Here is a 21364-nt window from a genome sequence, read left to right on the forward strand (position 1 = left end):
AGCCAGCAATTAAATGAGTGATGACCAAAGAATGTGGCAGCGTGAAAAAGTCATGTCATCTGTGAACAGTGTTCTCAGCTGAACAAATTCACTGAACTCCAGCTTCTTTTTCTCATTGTCAAAGCTCACTTACACTTAGACAGTAGCTTCTTATTTTAGCTAATGACCATCACTTTCACTTGTAAAAAATGCAAATGTTAACCAGCTGTACCACAGGTCTGTAGTTGCTCACACACTGAAAGGTTTTCGCTCTAGCAGATCACATAATAACAGTTGCAAGAGTTTAATTTTTATTGTATCTGTAATTTAAGACGATCTATCAACTATGGTCTGTGTGAGTCCTCAAATTTCAATCAAACTTTTTTAAGTCAGAACTTTTTAATTTACATTATGTGAGTGTGGAACCTTACATACGAGTATTTATTGTGTTTATTAATTATCCATGTAAATGGGGTTTAATATGGTTTTCTAGTCATTGAGACACCCTGAGTCAAGTAATCAAGTTGAGATGAAAAAACATGCATGGATGAAGGTCTCTGCAACAGAATGGGAGAGAGAGGGGTGTAATCTGGAGATGTTCTTGAGATGGAAAAAGGCTGTTTTGGTGATGCTTTTCATATGTGTGTCAAAACAGAGGGTGGAGTCCAGAGTTACACCAATATTTCTAACTTCAGCTATAGAGGATGTAATATACCCAGGGATGGTGAGATTTAAATGGGTGTTGAGTGTGGCTGGGGAAACAATGAGGATAGCTTCAGATTTATCTGGGTTGACTGAGATAATTGCAGGTCATCCAAGCACTGATATCAGGACAGTCAAGTAGGATGGTGGCAAAGTGTATGTTGGCTGTGTGTGGAAAGGATTGTGTGTTGTCAGCATAGCAGTGGAAATTAAGGCCATGTCGATGAATTATGTGTCCAAGAGGTAAAAAGTAAGTGATAAATATTATTGGCCCAAGAACTGAGCCCTGGGGAACACCATGAGGGATGTGGGAGACCTGAGGTTGCTAATGGAGACGATCTGCTTTCTAGCTGTGAGGTAGGGCATGAACCAGGATAGTGGAGTGCTGGTGACACCAAGTAAATGTTCTAATAGGTCAAGGAGAAGTTTGTGGCAGAGTGTATCAAAAGCAGCAGTCAGATCTAACAGGATGAGTATGTTGAGATAACCAGAATCTGAGGCTATGAGCAGGTCATTTGTCACTTTGGTGAGGACAGTTTCTGTACTATGTTTTGTCCTAAACCCAGATTGGATCTCTTCCCACAAGTTGTTGTCAGACATATGAGCCTGGAGCTGGCTGGCCACAGTGCGCTCAAGGAGTTTTGCTAGGAATGGAAGATTGGAGATGGGTCTGTAGTTGGTGAGGTTGTCCATATCAGTTCCAGGCTTTTTTTAGGACTGGGGTGATAGCAGCCATTTTTAAACCGGAAGGAACAAATCCAAATAGGAGAGATGTATTAATGATACAGTATGTGTCAGCAGGGGGCAGACGATAAGCAGGATTGTTTTCTGGGGTCAAGAGGGCACGTGGTAGACCTTGGATTTCTGACAAGGTCAGTTACATACTGCTCATCGAGGGAAGAAAGTCGAAAAAGAGCTGACGGGGAAGGGAGGGTGATAACATTAAATTTCATGGACATACTCTGTAGCTCTGTAGATGGAAATTATTTTGTTGTAGATAAAGTTCATAAAGTCACAGCAGAGATTTGTAGAGGCAGCCGGAGGAAATTGTTAAACTGGTTGAAGAAGGTTATTGACAGTGAAAAAAGAGCTCTGGGGTTGCCTTGTCCTTTCGTAATAATGGTGGAGTAGTAAGTGCACCATCCCTGTTTCCCTGAAGTGCTGGAGAATCCGGTTGTGACTATGGGAGACATGTACCTGGTACCTGTAGCTTGCCTGGTCTGCTGCATGGGGCACAATCAGACCCATCCAGCCGTAGTTTCTCATAAAGACTGAGGAGCTCCTTAAGTATCTGGGCAACAACTGTGCAGGCACGCTCTACTCCCTCCAGCATACCCACTAGTCCAATGTTATTCTACTGGGATCTGTGCTCACATTTAGCTTGCAGTAGGCTCCACAGGAACAGCGCTTCCTTTTATAGCTGTGTTCGTATTCTCAGGAGAAAGTCAACATGTTTTCAGTGGGTGTTGGTCTCCACCAGTGTTGCCCCTTGTCACCTATTCTGTTTGTGATTTTCATTGATAGGATCTCAAGGTATAGCTGGGGGTAGGAGAGTGTCCAGCAGTTGGGGGACCTTAGAATTTATTCTTTGTTCTTTGCAGATGATGCGGTTCTTTTGGCTTAATCAGCTGGCCACTGGGCCAATCTGCAATCGAGGTTAGAAGCAGAGTCAACACCTCCAATACCCTTTTTGCACCAACATTATCGTGCATATGCTGTTATTTTTAAACACTGGCAATAAGAAAGCGAGGTAAGAGGATCTCAGTTGGAAGGCGAAGCTTTCGGTTTACCCATTGACCTATTTTCCAAACCTCACCTATGCTCATGATAGTGACCAGAAGAACTTGGTTGCGGATACAGGCGGCTAAAATGTTTTTCCTCCCCAGGGGGACGAGGCTCATGCTTAAGAGATAGGTTAAGGAGCTCAGATGGAGCTCCGAGTAGAACTGCTTCTCCTTTGTGTTGAAAGGAGCTGGTTGAGGTGGTCAGGCATCTGACCAGGATTACTCCTGGCATAGACCCAGAACATGTTGGACAGCTTATACATCTCCTCTGCCTTGGGAACATCCCAGGATCCTCCAGAAGGAGCTGGAAAATGTTGCTGGGGAGAGGGACATCTGTACAACCTTGCTTAGCCAAAGTTAAAGGTCAATGTCACTGTTACTGCACAAAACACTTTTTAGCCATAACTCTAAAAGTCTTCACAAAGTTTTTATGACAAACTTCCACACAAATGGTTAATATTTTATGATTTTGGATAAACAGGGATGTAACCTAAAACTAGTCTGAATATTTTTCTGTTGAGCTTCTTCCAGACCACAGTCAGTTTGTTTACATGTATCAATCTGGTTACTGTAAATCTGCATATACATAGCAGAGAGAGAGCACAGCTCTTCCATCCTGAAGTGTCTGAATTTAAAATCAAATGTTCAGTCTCCTGTTGATTTTTTTCATTTTGTTTTGGATCAGTTTCAGTTTCTCTATCTCTTATTTAAAATAGAAGAACACATGGCTACGTGTCATGATGTGTCATTTCTCCTGCTGCTCTGCTGTTTCTTTCCATTGAATGAATGAGGTGAAAACTCTACATGGCAGTAAAAGTTCTCTCCACTTATTTCCTCTGTAGAGTGTCTGGTTCTTGGCGACGTCGACCAGTGCCTCTATATCTTGCAGCACCTTGAGGACCTGCTGAGTCTGCAGAAAGGCAAGGACTAGGAGTTGACCCACCTGCCACCACTAGGCTACCATCACCTTACACTGGACCACCTTCACCCACAACATCATCAGCCCCATCCTCCTGCTTCCCCTTACTTATCTTGATCAAGACTCATCTGGACCTCCCAGTCAGCCAACTGCAGCTTTTCAACATGAGCAGCTGTTGCCACTGACACCGCGAGGAGAGCAGAGTGAGAGCAACCATACAGGTAGGTATGTGAGGGACAAGACTGAGATCTGGGAAAGTAAGCTGGAAACAGATGAGGAGGAGTACAGGCAGGAAGGAAAGAGGGAACTGAGGTAGTCAAGAGAACGGAGGGAGAGAGAGAAAGAGAGAGGAAAGGCAGAGGAGGTGTTAGGTTATGCCTGGTGATGGAAAGTAACTAAGTACATTTGCCCAAGTACTTTATTTAAGTAAATTTTTTTGGTGCTTGTATTGTATTTCCATTTTATGCTACTTCACACTTCCACCCCACCACATGGAGTGGTGGATGATATAACACATTGGATAATATAACATGTTTTTAAAATACAGCACATTGTTAAAGATGGAAACAGTGGTTTCCAACCTTTCTGAGCTCTGATGTCTTACAAAAAGACTCAGTTATCAAACTGATTTTTTCCCCCTGAAGTTCTCACATGGTTTCAAGTAGCTCTTTACTAGTGATGCCTTCTCATCCTGTGTCAGAGCTTTTAATCTTTTGTGTTTCCGGTTGTTTTCTTTTTCTCCTCCTCTTGTCCCGCTGCTAGCTGAATATTTTTGGGATGAGCTGCAGGATATGGCAGCTGAAGTATATTTGAGAAAGTTTACATGTGCAGTCTGGGTGACTGGGGAATGGACAAACTATAAAGATCATGGCTGTAGCCTATTTCTGAAATCAGTGGAATCATATTTTAGAGCTACAGTTTGCAAAATTTTACATAAAACTAACATTAATTAAACAGAAAACACATGATCATACTGATCTTTTGTAAGCTTATGTAAAATAAGCTTACAACACACAATATGCCAAAAGAAATCTTTCAGATGAGTGCACTGCCAGTGCTGACAACTGTCAGACTTGTCAGACATTTATTTATCTGTCTTATGGGGTCTGCATGAGTTCATCAAACTTGTTTTATGGTCACATGTTCCATACACCCTCCCTTCACATATGTCCTGTCTCTCAGAGGCGGTCCATGTCATCATTTGGCACTCATTCAATCTGCTTACAACAACTCTGAGCTCAGCATCCTCACAAGTTTAACTCCTTCTTCTTCCCCAGCCTCCTCTTGTATTTACAGCCATTTGTACATGAATTTTGTCTGTGTCTGTGATATGTGCTGATGTGCATTAAATGTTGTGTATCTCAGGCTCTGCCTGTGGGGGGTTTCAGAGTTCAGGAATGTTCAGGATGTCAAACTGCTCAGATTTGTTTCAAAGCGTCACATCAGCAGAGTCACACTGGCAAACTAAATGCCTTGACTGAACTGTGTATAATTTATTCAAGAAATAACACACAGATGTAACAAACCCACACAACATTCTGTTCAGTCTTAACGTAAAAATGCCAACTGATAATCAGACTGTATAGGCATTTTTGTTTCATGACAGTATTCAGTCTGACTCTGTGTCCTGTGTGATGATGTTTATGTTTGGGAGAGAGATTATCTGTTCTAACAAATTAGTAGGAAATAATATGTCTGTCCCACCATGGTCAGTTTTTGTCAACACAGATGCTGTAGTAACAGAAGAACTATTTTCACCAAAAATATACAGAATGTAAGAATTGCCAGTTGTGTAAGTCAACTAAAAACAGCCCGATCGTCCATTTCATCCAAACTTACCATCATTTTCATGGCGACTTTTCTTTTTCTTTTTTCTCATTTTTCTTTTTTTGGCATTTGTTCCTGTATTTGATAATGACAGTAAAGAGGTGACAGGAAATGAGGGGAGAGAGGAGAGATGACATGCAACAAAGGTTCCTAACTGCACTTGAACCCCTAAACCACTAGACTAGACCACATTGGTCTGTAGCTACTTTTCTGGCTCTGACACAGGAAGAGGACATCCCCATTCTCAACGCCCTGCAAAACTCTGATTGGCTCAGCTGTTTTTCTGGGGAGAGAGCTGTCAGTTAGCACCAGTTTGAATCACTGAAAAGAATGTGACTCTGCAAAGCAGATATCAGTAAGCAACCTAAAAAACAACAATAAGTAAACAACCCCCAACCTTACTTAAAAATAGCCACAGATACATATCAATACACATGTTGCTGCATTCAATCATGTTACAATCGTTCATGTAATCTGTGGTGTTTACTGCACAAAGACTCTTTTGTTCCCTGTAGACTCTGAGTCAGTGCCTCCTTCCAGATAACAGAAGTACCCCAGTAAAACTGCAAATACACAAATACAAATATGAAGCAAACAAACTTTATCAACAAGTAAAAATCATCACTAGACTAATGGCCAGTAACATAGTCATAGATGTAAGAGGTTTGCTTGAACCGTATGGGATCAGAAACTGAAATATGGTGGAGCCAAGTCTGGCGTTAATAATAATTTTAAATTTAAGATTTTTAATAAAATTAGAAATTTAACATCGCTACAATGTAGTGAAGCCAGCAGTATGGTGGTATGAGAACTGCTACAGCGTCTTGATTTTACAAGAGTGCAAAGGACAAATAAGAGTAGTTTGGAAATATTTCTTAACTGGAAACTAGAATTTCTGCCTTGTTGGTGTTTCCTCCATGAACCAGCCAGTTGCAGGAAATATGACCACAACCTCTCTTTCCTGAGTAACAGCATTGAATTGTCATATTTTCATCCTTTTAAACAATTGTGTGAAATTGTGACATAATTAGCGTTTGTGACATTTTTGGCCATAAGTCAAGAACCCAAAGTCACAATGACCTTGGCCTTTGACATTGACATCTTCTCCACACGTCCTTCCTTCCATCATTTTCAGGGAGGTAGATTTTTGTTTTGTCAGTTCATACAACATTGTTCCAAAACTCTTTCTTTTTGTGTGTTTTAGTGAACTGCAACCTGACCTTTCTGTTTTTGAGGGTTACCAGGAGTTTGAATCTTGTGGTGAATCCTCTGGGGTTCTGGTCATGAATTCTTCTCTTGAACTCTGACATGAAACATATCTGCCTACATCCTGGGCAGCATTATTGACTGACTAGCTGTGCAGTCAGAAATAGGTTTTTCTGTGACTATCTAATGATTTTCTTTAATCTACTAGACTACTAGCCCTCAGCCTAACAGCTCGTTTTCTAGTTTTTCTGTGAATACCTGCTGTTTTTAGAGCACGATCTCTTTCTATCTGTCTCATGGGACTTTTGCTTTTTTTTTAATTTTTTTTTTTTTTTTTTGTGAGTCCTCTTTCACTTCACCCCAATGTGTCATAGGTAACATAGGTTAACACTGAAACACACATCTGGCTAAGAAACATTTACCAGACCAGCGTCCAATTGCAGTTAAACCCTTACAAGTTGGGAACTGTGTTAAAACAGCTGAATCTCCCACACAGTTATTTCTATACTGAAATTAAAGCTGACCCTCAGCACTTTAATGTTATATCCATTGATTTATTTTAATTGAATGTGTTGAAGCTCGCTGTCAAATACTAAGGGGCTGGACTGTAGGTCAGAGGGTGTGGTGATAAACAAATACACTCTCAACCAAACACATCACTGGTCTCATAGGTCTGAAACAACTGTGCCAATAATAGTGCAGAGCAGTGTGAACACAGCTCCACATTAGTTGTGTATTGTATCTGTAAAACATCAAAGTGTGCCAGTGTCTAATGGAAAGGTTTGTAATCTTGGGTTTCTGCTTTAGTTGACTTGCTTTTGCTTCATGTTTTTTTGTGGAAGTTACTTTAGTTTAAAATGATGATCATAATGAATCAATAGACAGATAAAATGATCTTTTGTGTATCTGAATTTTCACTTCCCAGCCAATTATACTCCATAAACACTTTTTTCTTCTCTGTCTTTTCAGCTTGAAGAATTTGCTGACACCCACCAAAGCTGACATTTTTCCAATTGTCTCAAATGATTTTATTTACCTACAGATGTTTCGCAAAAAAGCATCTTCCTCCTTGAGAATGAGAAGAATGACAGAAAGCACTAGATGTAATAATTTTTTTCTTTACTCTGTAGAAAAAAGGTGTAAAACAGTGGAGTTATTAATGTTCAGTGTTGTCAGAAGAAACCACACCCCCCCAAAGAAACAAACAAACAAACAACTTAAATCTACACACATGTCAATTAACCATTTTTTCACTTGTTTCTCTGGACTGGAAACAAGACATTAGGAACAGTTTTGAGTGTAAACCTCTTTTGATGTTCACAGCAAACACATCCCAGGTGGTTTCAGGTTTGACAACATTGGATGTTTCATTGTAAATTGAGTATCTTTGTTTTTGACTGTTGGTTGGACAAGATACGACATTTGAAGATGTTACCTTGAACTTATGATTGGCATGTTCACTAGTTCTTGCCATTTTATAGATCAGATGATTCATCGTTTCACTGAAAAAAGAAATAGTAAGCATTTCAATCCCCACGCTCTGTAGCCTTTTTTAGTCATTAACCCACAACTATTATGGTTACCTATTGAGTTTAAATTTTATCCTGGATGTTTGTGGTTTAGGGGTTCAGGGCTATGCTGGTGGTTTGGTTCCTCAGGTTTTTCAGAAAGTGTTCTTCCTCCACTGTCATTGTTCTGTCCCATCATGCATTGGTGGGTCTTTCATGGCTTTGTGTGGGGAGCATTGATGGTGGTAGATGGTCCATATGCATCTCTGATCTAAGTGCTTTCTGTTCCTTTCTATTTTTTCATCTCTTCGACTCTCTCTTTCTGTCGCTGTCATGGATTGTTTCTCTTTTCACTCTTGTTCCATCCCTTTCTTCTTGCTCTTGTCTTCACTCTCTCCTCCTCTCAGGGAGTGTGGACCGTGGGCGGAGCTTGTCCTTTCATGAGGTGCGTGACCAACGTGAGGCAGAGATGAGGGCCGCAGCCGAGGAGTCGTCAAACAGCAACAACAGTGTTGGAGGTGGAGGAGGAGGTGGCAGCACCGTCCTGCAGCGCCTCCTGCAGGAGCAGATGAACCGGAATTATGTGTTGCAACAACAGCAACAACAGCAAGGAGGAGGAGGAGCAGGAGGAGGTTACTCAGTACAGGGACAGGGACAGGTAGGCCCCTCTGATGACCACTCAATGACCCCTCACATTGCCCGCCAGGAACCCCAGGGACAGGAGCTCCAGACAGACAATGGCCTGGAGAAGCTGGGCTCTGCCAGAGTTGGAGGAGGGGGTGGGAGCAGTGGAGGAGGAGGAGGTGTGGGGACTGGAGGAGGAGGAGGCGGCAGCAGTGGAGGTGGTGGGAGCGGCCAAGGGCAATGCCCGAACCCCGAGGACCTCCCTACGTACGAGGAGGCCAAAGTGCAGTCACAGTACTTCAGGGGCCATGGTCCCCCTCCTCAGCCTCAGCAGCAGAACAACCAGCCCCAGCAGCCTCCTCTCCCAGCCTCGGTGGGTGCCGCCTTCTATGTCACTGGGGTGACCAGTGGCAAAGTGCGCACTGAGGGTCGCCCGACTGTGCAACGAGTGAGTGGTGCAGGGAAGGTGCACCAGGATGATGGGCTGAAGGACCTGAAGCAAGGCCATGTACGGTCTCTCAGTGAAAGACTTATGCAGCTCTCTCTGGCCACCAGCGGTGTGAAGGCCCATGCTCCCGTCACCAGCGCCCCACTCTCCCCCCAGCTGCCCCCTCCAGGGCCGCCGGGCGACTACTACAAGCCACAGCATCGCGGTCCCCCTCCAGACTACCCGTTCAAAGGAATGGGCTCACCTTCGAAGCAGCAGGAGTCTGGAGGCCATTTTTACCAGGAGCAGAGAGGGAGGGAACATTCGAGGGAGGTGCTCCCTGTCCGATACCAGCCCCCACCTGAGTACGGCTCATTCAGGTAAGGAACACACATACACACAACCCTAAATAGACACACTTAAAGCTGCACCAGTAATAGTTATTTTCAAATATCAACTGTCTACATGTGATGTGACTCAAAGTGATGAACTCAGAGATGTAGCTCTGCAGTTATGTGTTCAGTGCATGTTGAGACTCAAGCCTCTCATCAGCCCAGTCTCACATTCATCACCTCTCCTATTACATTATATGCTAATGTAGGTTGTTGCTACACTTGGTAGTATCCAGCTTTGGGTGACACTCAGAGCCTAAATAAAACCCAGACCCTCAGAAGCTGTGGAAAGAAAGGAAAGAAAGAAAGAAAGAAAGAAAGAAAGAAAGAAAGAAAGAAAGAAAGAAAGAAAGAAAGAGAAAATTATTTTGTAAAACTACAGGAGAAATTCCAGTTGTAAAAAAAATTTGTTGTGAACAGGGTCAAAATTCATACTCATTGAGTTTTATACAACATCAGACTTTGGAATTATTTGTGGACATAACTTAATCTATATACAGTACACAAGTTTGTTTGGATAGTTGAAGTGCAACTGTCAAATAGTTTTACATTGGCATGAAGCCACTAAAATGAGCTGTAAAATAATGAGCAGCACAAGGCAACCTGAACTGTGCTTGAATCCTTGCCAGCTCAAGGAGAGTTGCTCTGACCTCCGACCTTCATACATGAAGATTTCAGTTTTTATAGTAGTTAACAGTGTTGGAAGCCTTTTTAGTGTGCCTTTTAAATGTTAAATCTTTTTCCGTTTGATTACTTTAAGTTTGTGTCTCCATCACAAGTCATCTGAGTGGTTTCCACAGCAACTACAGCAAGTACAAGACCACAAAACTTCAAACAAATCTTTGAACTGAAGCGGAGAAATGATAAAAATGCTGAGCTTGAGATTATCAACAAAGACACACATTCATTATTGCCTCCCCATGATCGTCACACAGCTTTATTTTGACTTCTCCAACTTCTGAACTGAAATGATCAATTATCAATCAGTTAAATTGTTGCCTGGCGCCAGCAGACTTATTAACACCAGCTGTTTTTCCTGTGGTCTTTTCCACATGCAGATTCTCAAACACAGTTTCACAGATTGAAATGGAAACAGGTTCATGTGGAGTTTAATTCCTCAATCATGAAGTAAGACCTGCTTCAGGGTTTGTTTACTCACAGAAAAGGACAAAAAGGACAAAAAAATTTAAGAAACAACCAAGTTCAAAAATAATAAAAACATTTGAAAAGGTAAAATGTGAGAAATTTTCATAGTTTCCCAATAGTGTTTATCAGGACAGTGAGAACAGAGCCTGTTGGGCCTGTTTCACACAAGTCTCTTTACCTCAGAGCAGACCGGATTCAAACAGCCATGAATACCACAGAATTTTAATCATCAGGGCAGGACGAGTTAGGACATGATCTGTGTGGGTTTGATGACTTTCCTTTGAGGGCTAATGGCAGGAATGCTTGCTGAAAAGCCAGTTGACAGCTAGGGTTTTCCCACCTCACTCAAAAACAAGTTCCACAAACAGCAGGTGAATCAGACCAGGCTGAAGGACATTTATGTTACAAAGCCTTCATTTGTCTTCATTTAACTTAATTTAATCTATCAGCCGCAGTAGCAATTATATCTTACCTTGACTGTTTTAAACACTTAGCGTTGAAAGGACACAGAGACACAGGATGCCTCTTTGTTGGAACAAATCCTTTCTGAGATTTTAGATTAATAGTGAGGTAGACGATGTAAAGGTCAGCTCTGGAGTAGAGACAGTTTCAAAATGAAATATCCTTGTTAAAGCTGAACTGGGATTGCTTGTTATCTGCTCATATATACAGCAATTCGATAGATGATGAGATAAACTGACAATGATATCACACACAACTTAATCAAGTATCAAGACATTTCCTGCTGATTTTCAGTCATATGTTTTAGCTGCCATCATGCCAGGTATTCTCCTCTCGTTATCACTGGTGTTATTACCTGGGTTTCAGTGCTGATATCAAAACTGTCCTTTTTATAAATATTTTTTTCTACCAAATGCTTATTTCACTGAACAAAAGAATCCAAAGTTTCAAATGTTAAATGATCTCAGTTGTACAATAATGTTAAAAAATAAATCCAGATTAAAATGGGAAAAATTCTAATTCAAATCAGGGTCAAGACTCGACTGAGCATCCGGTACTAACGTTCAGTACTCTGCGCACCAGACACATATTCCAGTTATTTAGTTCGATACCTGGTCCTTGTTTTCAGTTGAATATCTGATCCTGCAGCAGTTTTGTTGTGTATATTAAATGGAGAAGTGGAGACAGGAAGTCCTGTGGTTCATAGTCCAACGCCACAGACAGACATGAGGTGACATAAGAAATGTTGTTTTTACTGTAACTAGAACTGAAACTAACCCTTTAGTTGATTAGTCCATTGACAGAAAATGTATCTGCAAATATATGAATGATTTTTCAAGCTAAAATGCCAAATGGTCTCATTGTATCAGATATGAGTATTTGCTGCTTTTTTGTTGTAAATGAATTGAATTTACACATATCCTTTGTTTTTGAGGTCAAGGTTACAGATGGTGTTGCACTGGACATAAAAGTGTTCCTAATTTTTTATCCACCCTGTACAGACATGAAGGTGCAGAACATTAGAAACACCTTGGTATATAATGCAGTCCAGTTCAATATGTAGCACAAATAAATGTATTATTATTATTATTGTTATTATTATTATCATACCATCACTAACTATGACTGCAGTGCAAAAACATATAACTGAATCAACACATCTATGACAGTGTCATCAAAAACCTTACAGGCATCATAAAAATAGACTTTGTATTGATTTGCATTAGATTATACAGGTGCACCTACCAAAATGGCCACCAGGTGTATAATGGGCATTTTAAATGATTAATGGATTAATAATAATCTGCAGATGAACTGAAAAGAATCATTAGTTTGGCTTAGTTTTAGTTAATTAATTTTACATTAATTAAATGGCGCTAAGACCTTTTTATTTCTACTGAAGCACTGAAACACAAGGAAAATTGTAATTCTGACTTTCCAAGTTCACATGCAAGTGTGTATGTGTGTGTTTATGTGTGTGTACAGTGATGTGAGTGTAATTGTGTGTGAGCTCAGGGTTATAATGAAGAAATCAAAGTAACTTCACACCGACTTTGTTTGCACCTTCAGTCTTCTTCTGTTATTCCTCCTAGACTGACAGTTTATTATGAACAGAGAGCTCGACAAACTGTGTCTGATCCTGTTCACCCCCTTTTTAAAGAATTCACTAAACTGCCCCTGGGAAGACACTGTAGAGCCGCAACAGCAACCAGGAACATTTACAGAAAATCCTTTATACCAAATGCAATAACTTTGTTGAACTCTTAAGCATCATTCACACTGGAATCATGGCTGTTATTGTTGTCTGAACGTTCCATATTGTGCTAATTTATTGTATTTATTGTTTGTGAGTTACAATGATGTGTTTTAACCAGCCCGTGAAGCCAAAGGCTGGTTTCCACATCATTATTATTAATATTATTATTTTTATTATTAGGTCCAGTAAGGAGGGCTCGGTTCACTCCCAGAGGACCCTTCACCAGCACAGTCCCACCTCCTCAGTCACTTCTGTGGGATCCTTGTCCCGCGCCCAGTCCTCCACCCTCAGCAGCATGCTTAGCGCCTCCCACTCCTTCCCCCACCAGCACCCTCAGAGCCAGGGAGAACCCTTCCCCAGCATGGGGCCCCGCAGTCCACAGAGTCCTGGCTCCCACCATACAGGTGAGCCCTTCACCCTGGGGCCCATTCACCCACCCCTACAGAGAGGTCATGGATTCGCATATGACCCCTACGGCTCCACTCCAAGGATGCATCATCAGCAACAGCACCATCAGTATCAACAACAACAACAACAGCAGCAACAGCAGCTCCAAGGGCCGGCATCCCCTCAGCTCCAGCAGCCTGTCCAGGCCGGACATTTCCCCCACCCGCACTCCTACTCCCACCTACAAGGGGAACCTTTTGCTATGATGGCGCGCGCCCACCAGATGGTGGATGTGCTGACAGAGGAGAACAGGATGCTTAGGCAGGAGATGGAGGCCTGCCGTGAGAAAGTCACCAAGTTGCACAAGGTAATATCTTCTGCAGAAGAGTTTTAAAGGACAGGTTCAAAATCTTTTAAAGTTGATACTCACTATTTAACTGTACATGTGGATATATATATGTACAGTTACAGATTATTTATTGCTGTCACTGTTCCTCCTGTCCAAACAGAGACCCCTTCTAAAAGCATTTTCATTGTAAGTGATGGGGATGGTGATGGATTAAATCCACAGTAGGTTCAACTGAAGCTGATATGAGACTTCAGTGGTTTGAATGAGATAAAGCAAATGGGTGTTTGCCAAAGTCACAGTTTTTTAGTTTGAAATTCTTCCACAGGCAGTGTTTCCCTGCTCAGAAGTGACAAAGAAAAACATTTTTTTACTTGAGGCTGTTGACAGTTGCACTGAAATGTAAATAATACATAACAATAGCTAGTGATCAAATGTGATGCAAAGGGAAGAACTGTAAGTTGCTCTGAATAAAAGCTTCTGACAAATGAATGAAACATTCAGCTGATGCATGGGGCATGTTTTTATAAACTCTGACCTACTCCCTTGAATTGACACTATGGACACGTTTTTGATTTTACAAAGTAGAGTGGAGAGGAGCTGGAACAGAGATTAAATATGTGTCCTGCAAAGATCAAATATTTCAGCACTACAACTATCATGCACATTCACATTCCACACTTTGACTCAGTGTTTCTGGTATTACTGTTAGGCACAGATGTTCATTGTGCAGATGTTGAAGAGATACTTTGCAGTTTGCAAGAAAAAAAGCTGATCACGCTTGAAGTTCAGATGACTTGAGTTTGTCAGCTATTTTCTTCTTGATGTTGTCCTTTTGTGTTTTGGTTGAAATCGATTTGACTTTTGATTGTTAGTTCATTAAGCCAGTGTGCAACCAAATTCCACATGAATAGTGAAGACCTCACATTTGGTGAAGCTCAGGCTGTAACCAGAGTTTAGGGAAGGCACCAAGCTGCAGCTGTTAATGGATGACAGACCAAGCAAACAACACAGTGTTGTTTGTCATATGCTTTCATTGATGCAGGTTTTGACACACGTCAATAGTTTGAAATTGAAAATATAGCATAGAAATAAATTTTACATTTTAATAAAAAAAAGTTTGATGCATATCCTTCACCCTCCCTGTTTCCCCTGTGTCCCTTCATTACCCCTGTGTCTGTGGACAGTTGGAAACAGAGATCCAGCTGGTGTCAGAGGCTTATGAAAACCTTGCCAAGTCCTCCTCCAAGAGGGAGTCCCTGGAGAAAACCATGAGGAACAAGCTAGAGCTGGAGGTGCGACGGCTGCATGACTTCAACAGGGACCTCAGAGGTGAGAGAGATGCAACATATTTCTACACTAGTGGAACTAATTTCCAGCCTAAAGATGCTCTTTAATTTAATAGTTTTATAATATATTATTATATTCATGTTCAACATGTTTTACCCCTCTCCTTCCCCCTTTTAAAATGTAACATGTTTACACAGTCATTTAAATTGACTTATTTTGTACTTTTATCAGAGAACATTTTTACACAGTGATTTTACTTCTACATTTCAACATTACTTTCTTACAACTTACTTTCAGTTTCATTCATGTTGTAGAGATTTGTCCTGACACTGACCTCAGTCACTTTAGGTGTCCCTCAAAAAGCTTTTGAAGCTGTCACGGCTAAAATAACCTCACACTGATGGTTTCAAACCCAAATTTCTTTTTTACAACCATAGCAAGACATGTATGCACACATGTACATGCCATAAACTGCAATAAAGCTATACAACTATATCCCCATATAGAGGATAGCTTCTAAGATCAGACTTTTATGACCTACCTTACCTCTTGACTTTTTGATACTCTTATTATGAAAGGGTCTGTGCTTCTGTGTTTGGCAGTAGGTTTTTATTTTGATGGTTAATCCAAATCGTGGCGATGGTGTTTGTGTGGTTAGGTTAAACATAACAGAGATCAAAGAGCCACTAGATAGTTGTTGATTCAATTGATCACTGTGGATGATGTAGTGTATATTACATTATACAGAGGTGTTTCTGTTATTTAGCCTACTATGAGGGATAAAAATGGGGTGGTGGGGGTGGGGTGGTGGTGTGTGTGTGTGTGTCTGTGTTTGGGGGGGGTGTCCAATTGAGTAGAATTGAGTCCAGTTAGCCAATAAGAATCGGCTTTGTCCATTTCTGCCCGGATACTGCTTTAGTAGCACCTGCTGAGACCTGAGACCTGCTGTTTGCTATCAGCCTCTGAATTTGTATTGCAGTCTATGGGAGAGCTACTATGATGGTTGAACAGTTGCTGTAGCTCAAAGCTCAAAGTAAATTCAACATGTCTGCTGCTGTATTTACTGTTGTACTGTCCAGTCTGAACTGTAATCTCTCTCTATGAGCACTAACTTGTAAACTGCTTTCCATCAGTGTGTATCTGTGTGTGTGTGTGTGTGTGTGTGTGTGTGTGTGTGTGTGTGTGTGTGTGTGTGTGTGTGTGTGTGTGTGTGTGTGAGGGCTGTGTTTGTAAACATCACAGAGATGATGAGTCTCTTAACGAGCTGGTTCCAACACCTGTGTCTAGCTAGAAGAAACAGCTGGCTCGGCGAACCTCTCAAACGACTACTATTTGTGAAAAAATGGTAACTCCTATCAAAACCATGAGTGGACCATGGCTGGCACAAGATCTTTGTGCACTGCATATCTGGCTTTGGTGTTTTTAAAGCCAAAAATGTGGACACAGGAGCGAGTTACAAAAAAATGTCACTTATGCATTTTTGGGGAAATCAGCTCCTGAATTTGTATTGCATTCGATGGGAGAGGTGGAGGGTATTCCTATCGCTTTGAGGCTCATGTTCAAATTCTGTAAGCCTGTGTGCTTAGGTAGACACATTGTATGAAACAGAAGACCGTCACCTAGCCACTAAAACCTGAAGGATTTAGATTAGGGCATGTACATGCCTGTCTCTGTCTGATTGTCTGCCTGTCTGTCTTTCGGTGTACCTGTCAACCTGTCTTTGTGTCCGTTTTTGTATAACTGTGTGTGTATTTGTATCTGTGTGTGTGTGTGTGTGTGTGTGTATGTGTGTCTATCTGCTTGTCTGTGTACCTGTGTATCTCTGCTTGTCTTTCTGTCAGTGTATCTCTCTGCTTCTCTGTATTTATGTGTGTTTCTGTGTTTCTACATTTCCTCAAGAAGCTGAACGTTTTGATAGTTGAATGGTTTATGTAGCATATTTCAAGTGGGGAAAAAAAAAAAGTTGCTGAGAGGTGTGTATATCATTGTCTGCATTTAGTGTTGGAGCAGTCTGTAGTGGGATTTTGATAGAAATGGCAATGTCAGTAAGTGGTTGATAAACACAACAGATATCAGAGGAGTCTTTAATCAGGTAATTTGACCTAGCTGTGTATCCCCTCCCTCCACTCAGAGGTTGCCATGGTAACAATGCTGTCTGTCTGTCTGACTGCCTACCTTTATTTATCTCTGAAAAAGGTAGCACCTGGAAAACACTGGTTAAAGGTAATCCACCAATCAGAATGAGCTCCAACGGTAATCCACCAATTAGAATATATGTAATGTGGAGTCAGTTAGATTGCAAACTGAAATAAACAGCCAAATGTTTCCTGAATGAAACTGTGTCTGTCTGTCTGTCTGTCTGTCTGTCTGTCTGTCTGTCTGTCTGTCTGTCTGTCTGTCTGTCTGTCTGTCTGTCTGTCTGTCTGTCTGTCTGTCTGTCCGTCTGTCTGTGTATGTGTGTGTAAGAGAGAGTCTGGCTGTTGCAGACACAGAGCTCAAACAAATCTATGGGAGAGAGCGGTCAGCCAACCTCTCAAACTCCTACCATTAAATACAAAATGGTGCATAATATCAGCAAAATTATCACATGGTCTGTGAAGACTCTCCTACACACCTCTATGTGGTTTTGGTGTTTCTAGAGCCAAATATGTGGAAACAGGAGCGAGTTACAAAAAAGGGTCAGCTCCTGAATTTGTATTGCAGTCTATGGGACAGTTGGAGGGTACTCCCATCAGATTGAAGCTGACAGTTTAAATTCTGTTAGTCTCTGTGCTAAGGTATGAAACAGGACAAATTTGTCTACTAATGAGGAGGAAATGATGTGTCAAGATCAAAATATGTGTTACACAGTAACACAGATTACTTTCAGACAAATTTTCGAGCTTGTCCGTTCATGACAGCTTTCTGTCTTTCGAGGATTTGAACAGTCTCTCCATTAATTTTGAATGGCAAAAAAATTGCAGAAAAAGAAATATATATATAAATATTTAAGAATATTACAAATAGTAGAAAAAAGTTGTATACATCCGATAATCTACAGAACAAGCTGAATGTTTTGAAAGTTGAATGGTTTCTGTACGAAAAAGTATGAAGGAGTAGTTAGAGACCGTAGAAAGGCGGATGAAGTAAGAACAATAAAATATAAAGATTTGAAGAATTAGTATGAATGCTGAGGCATTCACACTACTTATATGGCACATAATTAGTCCAGTTCATGAGCCACTTCCTTTGGCTGTGGTGATACACAGCCTGATGGCAAAGGGTACAAAAGATCTCCTGAACCTCTCTGTTCTGCAGTGCAGTGAGATGAGACGTTGGCTGCAGCTGTAGCTGCTTTTCTGTCCTGCCAGAATGTTGTGGAGCGGGTTGTTGGTATTGTCCACGATGGCCTCCATCTTACATTGCATGCGTCTCTCAAAAAGCAGTCCTGAGCAAGTCCAGACTCCTGCCAAGCATAGACACAGCTTTTTTGACCAGCTTGTCCAGTCTCCTTGTGTTCATGTCAGACATGCTGCTGCCCCAGCAGACTGCAGCATGAAAAAGTACACTGGCCAACTGACTCATAAAACGTGCAGCATTTCACTGCAGAAGTCAAAGGACCTAAGCCTCCTGAGGTGGCATTCGTGTTCCGGACCAGTCCAGTTTACTGTCCAGGTGCACAACTAGGACAGCCACCTCCGCCACCTAGGTATTTAAGTGTGCACCACGCCAATGTCCTTCCCCCAAATCCTGACTGGCTAAATTGTGAGCCTAGTCCTCCGAAAGTCTCCTTGGTCTTGGAGGTGTTCAGAAGGAGGCAGTTCTTGTCGCTCCATTCACTGAAGGCCATCTTCAGATCCCTGTATTTCTCTTCCTGCCTATTCCTGATACACGCCACAATAGCTGTGTCATCTGTGTATTTTTGGATGTGGCAGGACTCAGAGTTGTATTTAAAGTCCTCCGTATACAGGGTGAACAGGAACAGGGCCAGAACAGTCCCCTGTGGAGCCCCAGTGCTGCTCATCACTGTCCCTGAGATACAGTTACCCAGCCTGACGTACTGTCGGTCATCTTGTCAGGTAATCCACAATCCAGGATGTGAAGCAGGGATCCGACCCTATCCCCTCCAGCTTCTCTTTAAGAATGGGGGGTTGGATGGTGTTAAATGCACTCAAAAAATCAAAGAACATAATCCTCATGTAACCACCTGGCTCATCCAAGTAAGAATGGATAAGAAAGCAAACTTTATGGCGTCTAGTGCATGTTCAACCTGTGGCCTTAGAAGGTGGAGAAGCAGCCACTCCAGGGTCTTCATAATGTGTGATGTGAGGTTTTTTCACATCATATGGTTTTCCAACATAAAAATGAAAAAAGGAAAACTAGGGCTGGGAGCACATCTACTCGTACTTACCTATGCTAAATTTTGGATCAGACTTCATGCCTGGCCCACCACCTGCTTGCTCCAGATTGACAGGTGAAAGATCAGAGAGACTCAGTCCCATGTTGGAGCCTCAGTCAGATCCAGACTCAGATGATGAGTCTGCTGTGACTAAAATCAGAGACTAGCAGATGTATCAGAACAGTTAGTGTAGTTAGCATCTTTTATTTGTTTATATTTGTTAGCTTGTAACTGGCAGTGGCTGACACAGTGCTAGTGGTTGTGTTTATGCAAACTCTCGCTCTCTGTACTGACAATTTTCAGGTTTATTTTTCCTGTGATGTATGAAACCCTCGATGACTGAATCTGTTTTTGTGAGTCATTGGTTCACTGCAGTCCAAGGTGGAAATAGTCAGTCATGGTGTTGGCTGATTATTTTGCTCATGATATGTCTTGTACAAAAAATATATGGACATGTTAACAAGATTAACAAAGAGTGGGTCTTTAAAGTATCGTGATCAGGGCAAGTTAAGGAAAGTTACTTGACTGTGTACCCAGTACGTTTAATCCCAGCTGATGTCAACACCTGTAGTGTGTTTGTTCTAATCATTTTTGTTGTGTGTTTTAAAGAGCGCATGGAGACGGCCAATAAGCAGCTCGCAGCTAAAGAGTGTGATGGCTCAGAGGACAATCGCAAAACCATCTCCCAGCTGCTCACACAGAGTGAGTACAACACTTACACATACACACGCGCACACACACACACACACACACACACACACACACACACACACACACACACACACACAAACAGAGTGTGTGACGTCCCATCCCCTGGCATTTGTCAGGCACGATGTCATAGACAATGTCAAGATGGACGGAGCCTCCATGACGTCACCCACAGGTTTCTGAGTGAGCTGCCCACCATCGTCATCTTGGCAGTATTGGACTCTGTCTAACTCACGGCTAATTTCCTTTTTAATTGATTAATTAATTAATGCATGGAGTAGAATGTAAGATGACTAATCTATGGTGTGCATAACAGCAACCTTTTTTAAAAAACATGGAGGATAGCATTGTGTTTGTGTTTGTGCATGGGCTCATGTGTTTGTGTGTGTTCAGACAAAGAAACGCTACGTGAGAAGGAGAAGCTGGAGATGGAGCTGACTGCGCTGCGCTCCACCACTGAAGACCAGAGGAGACACATTGAGATCAGAGACCAGGCACTGAACAATGCCCAGGCCAAAGTCGTGAAGCTGGAGGAAGAGGTAAGAGTCACTTGTCACTCTTACTGCTACAGTTTACTGCACGTAGTCAACTACATCAGAGCCAGAAAATTCTGATTTGTTGCTGAGGTGGAAGCAGCAACCAACTTCACTGACTGTGATGAGGCAATACATCAAAAATACACTCCAAAAAAGTTCCCACCATGATGTTTTCTTAATCAAACAAGAGTCAAATGAAAAATAAGTGCAACAAGCTGTCAGATGGCTACAGGACTAGAATCTCAACAGACAACAGCTGCGAGGATATCTCATACCCTGCTGATAATATCTGCTGATCAAGAATAAAGAAAACAGGTTCCTTCTTACCACAGCTTTAGATGTTGTAGAGGGCAGAACGAGCCACAGCTGCGGTGTATGCCATATACATTAAAGGTGCAAAGGAGGACAGTGAGTTGTGAGTTACAGGGTTTTGATGTAGCAGGGGAGCCTTCACATGTAGCTGCCGTTAGTGCACTTTACCTTAGGAGCCTCCTGCTGCTGCTCTCTGAGCCTGAGGGTTATATAGGACCCACTGACTCAGACAGAACCATTAAGGGTCTAATATACTAAAAGCACAGACGATGCTACTTTGCAAATGGAAAGGAATCAATGAATCAATGAATCAATGAATCAATGAATCAGTTAATCAATTAATCAATTTGTCAATAAAATAAAGTTTGTTATCAGAAATTATGCAAAGATTTCTTTTCTTCACTGTTTTGGGGCATTTTCGCGGATTTAGTAGAGCGTTTTGTCAGCAGACCCTGACGCCAAGATATTAGAAGTGAGATGATTCAAACTTGGTAAAATGAAAATAACTGAAAATGATCACTGAAGGAAACAGCTGAACAAACAGGTTTTCTTAGATCCAGGTAAAAAGTGATCCCCAGCAAAGTTAGAATATACTATATATGTTTGATTATTTCATTTGTTTTTGATTTTCAATTGTGAAGGACTGAGGAGCCCTTGCTGCTCTGTGTGAAGAAA

The 21364-nt window shown here is 41.6% G+C and overlaps 1 protein-coding gene across 2 annotated transcripts in view; it reads left to right on the top strand.

The window, feature by feature from the left end:
• Positions 1–21364, top strand: part of LOC111234366 (angiomotin-like) — a 40308-nt gene that overhangs the window by 5108 nt on the left and 13836 nt on the right. The window contains exons 2-8 of one of the 2 annotated variants that reach the window (XM_022762413.1): positions 3308–3605; positions 7387–7520; positions 8333–9356; positions 12913–13486; positions 14653–14797; positions 19743–19835; positions 20235–20380. In XM_022762413.1, the coding sequence (XP_022618134.1) occupies positions 7460–7520; positions 8333–9356; positions 12913–13486; positions 14653–14797; positions 19743–19835; positions 20235–20380 (2043 nt within the window). In that variant the 5' untranslated portion in view covers positions 3308–3605; positions 7387–7459. The remainder of the gene's footprint in view (positions 1–3307; positions 3606–7386; positions 7521–8332; positions 9357–12912; positions 13487–14652; positions 14798–19742; positions 19836–20234; positions 20381–21364) is intronic. The other variant, XM_022762414.1, reaches the window with a different exon arrangement.

Source organism: Seriola dumerili, unplaced genomic scaffold (assembly GCF_002260705.1).
Source record: "Seriola dumerili isolate Sdu_G_001 unplaced genomic scaffold, Sdu_1.0 BDQW01000449.1, whole genome shotgun sequence".
Classification (NCBI taxonomy): Eukaryota; Metazoa; Chordata; class Actinopteri; order Carangiformes; family Carangidae; genus Seriola; species Seriola dumerili.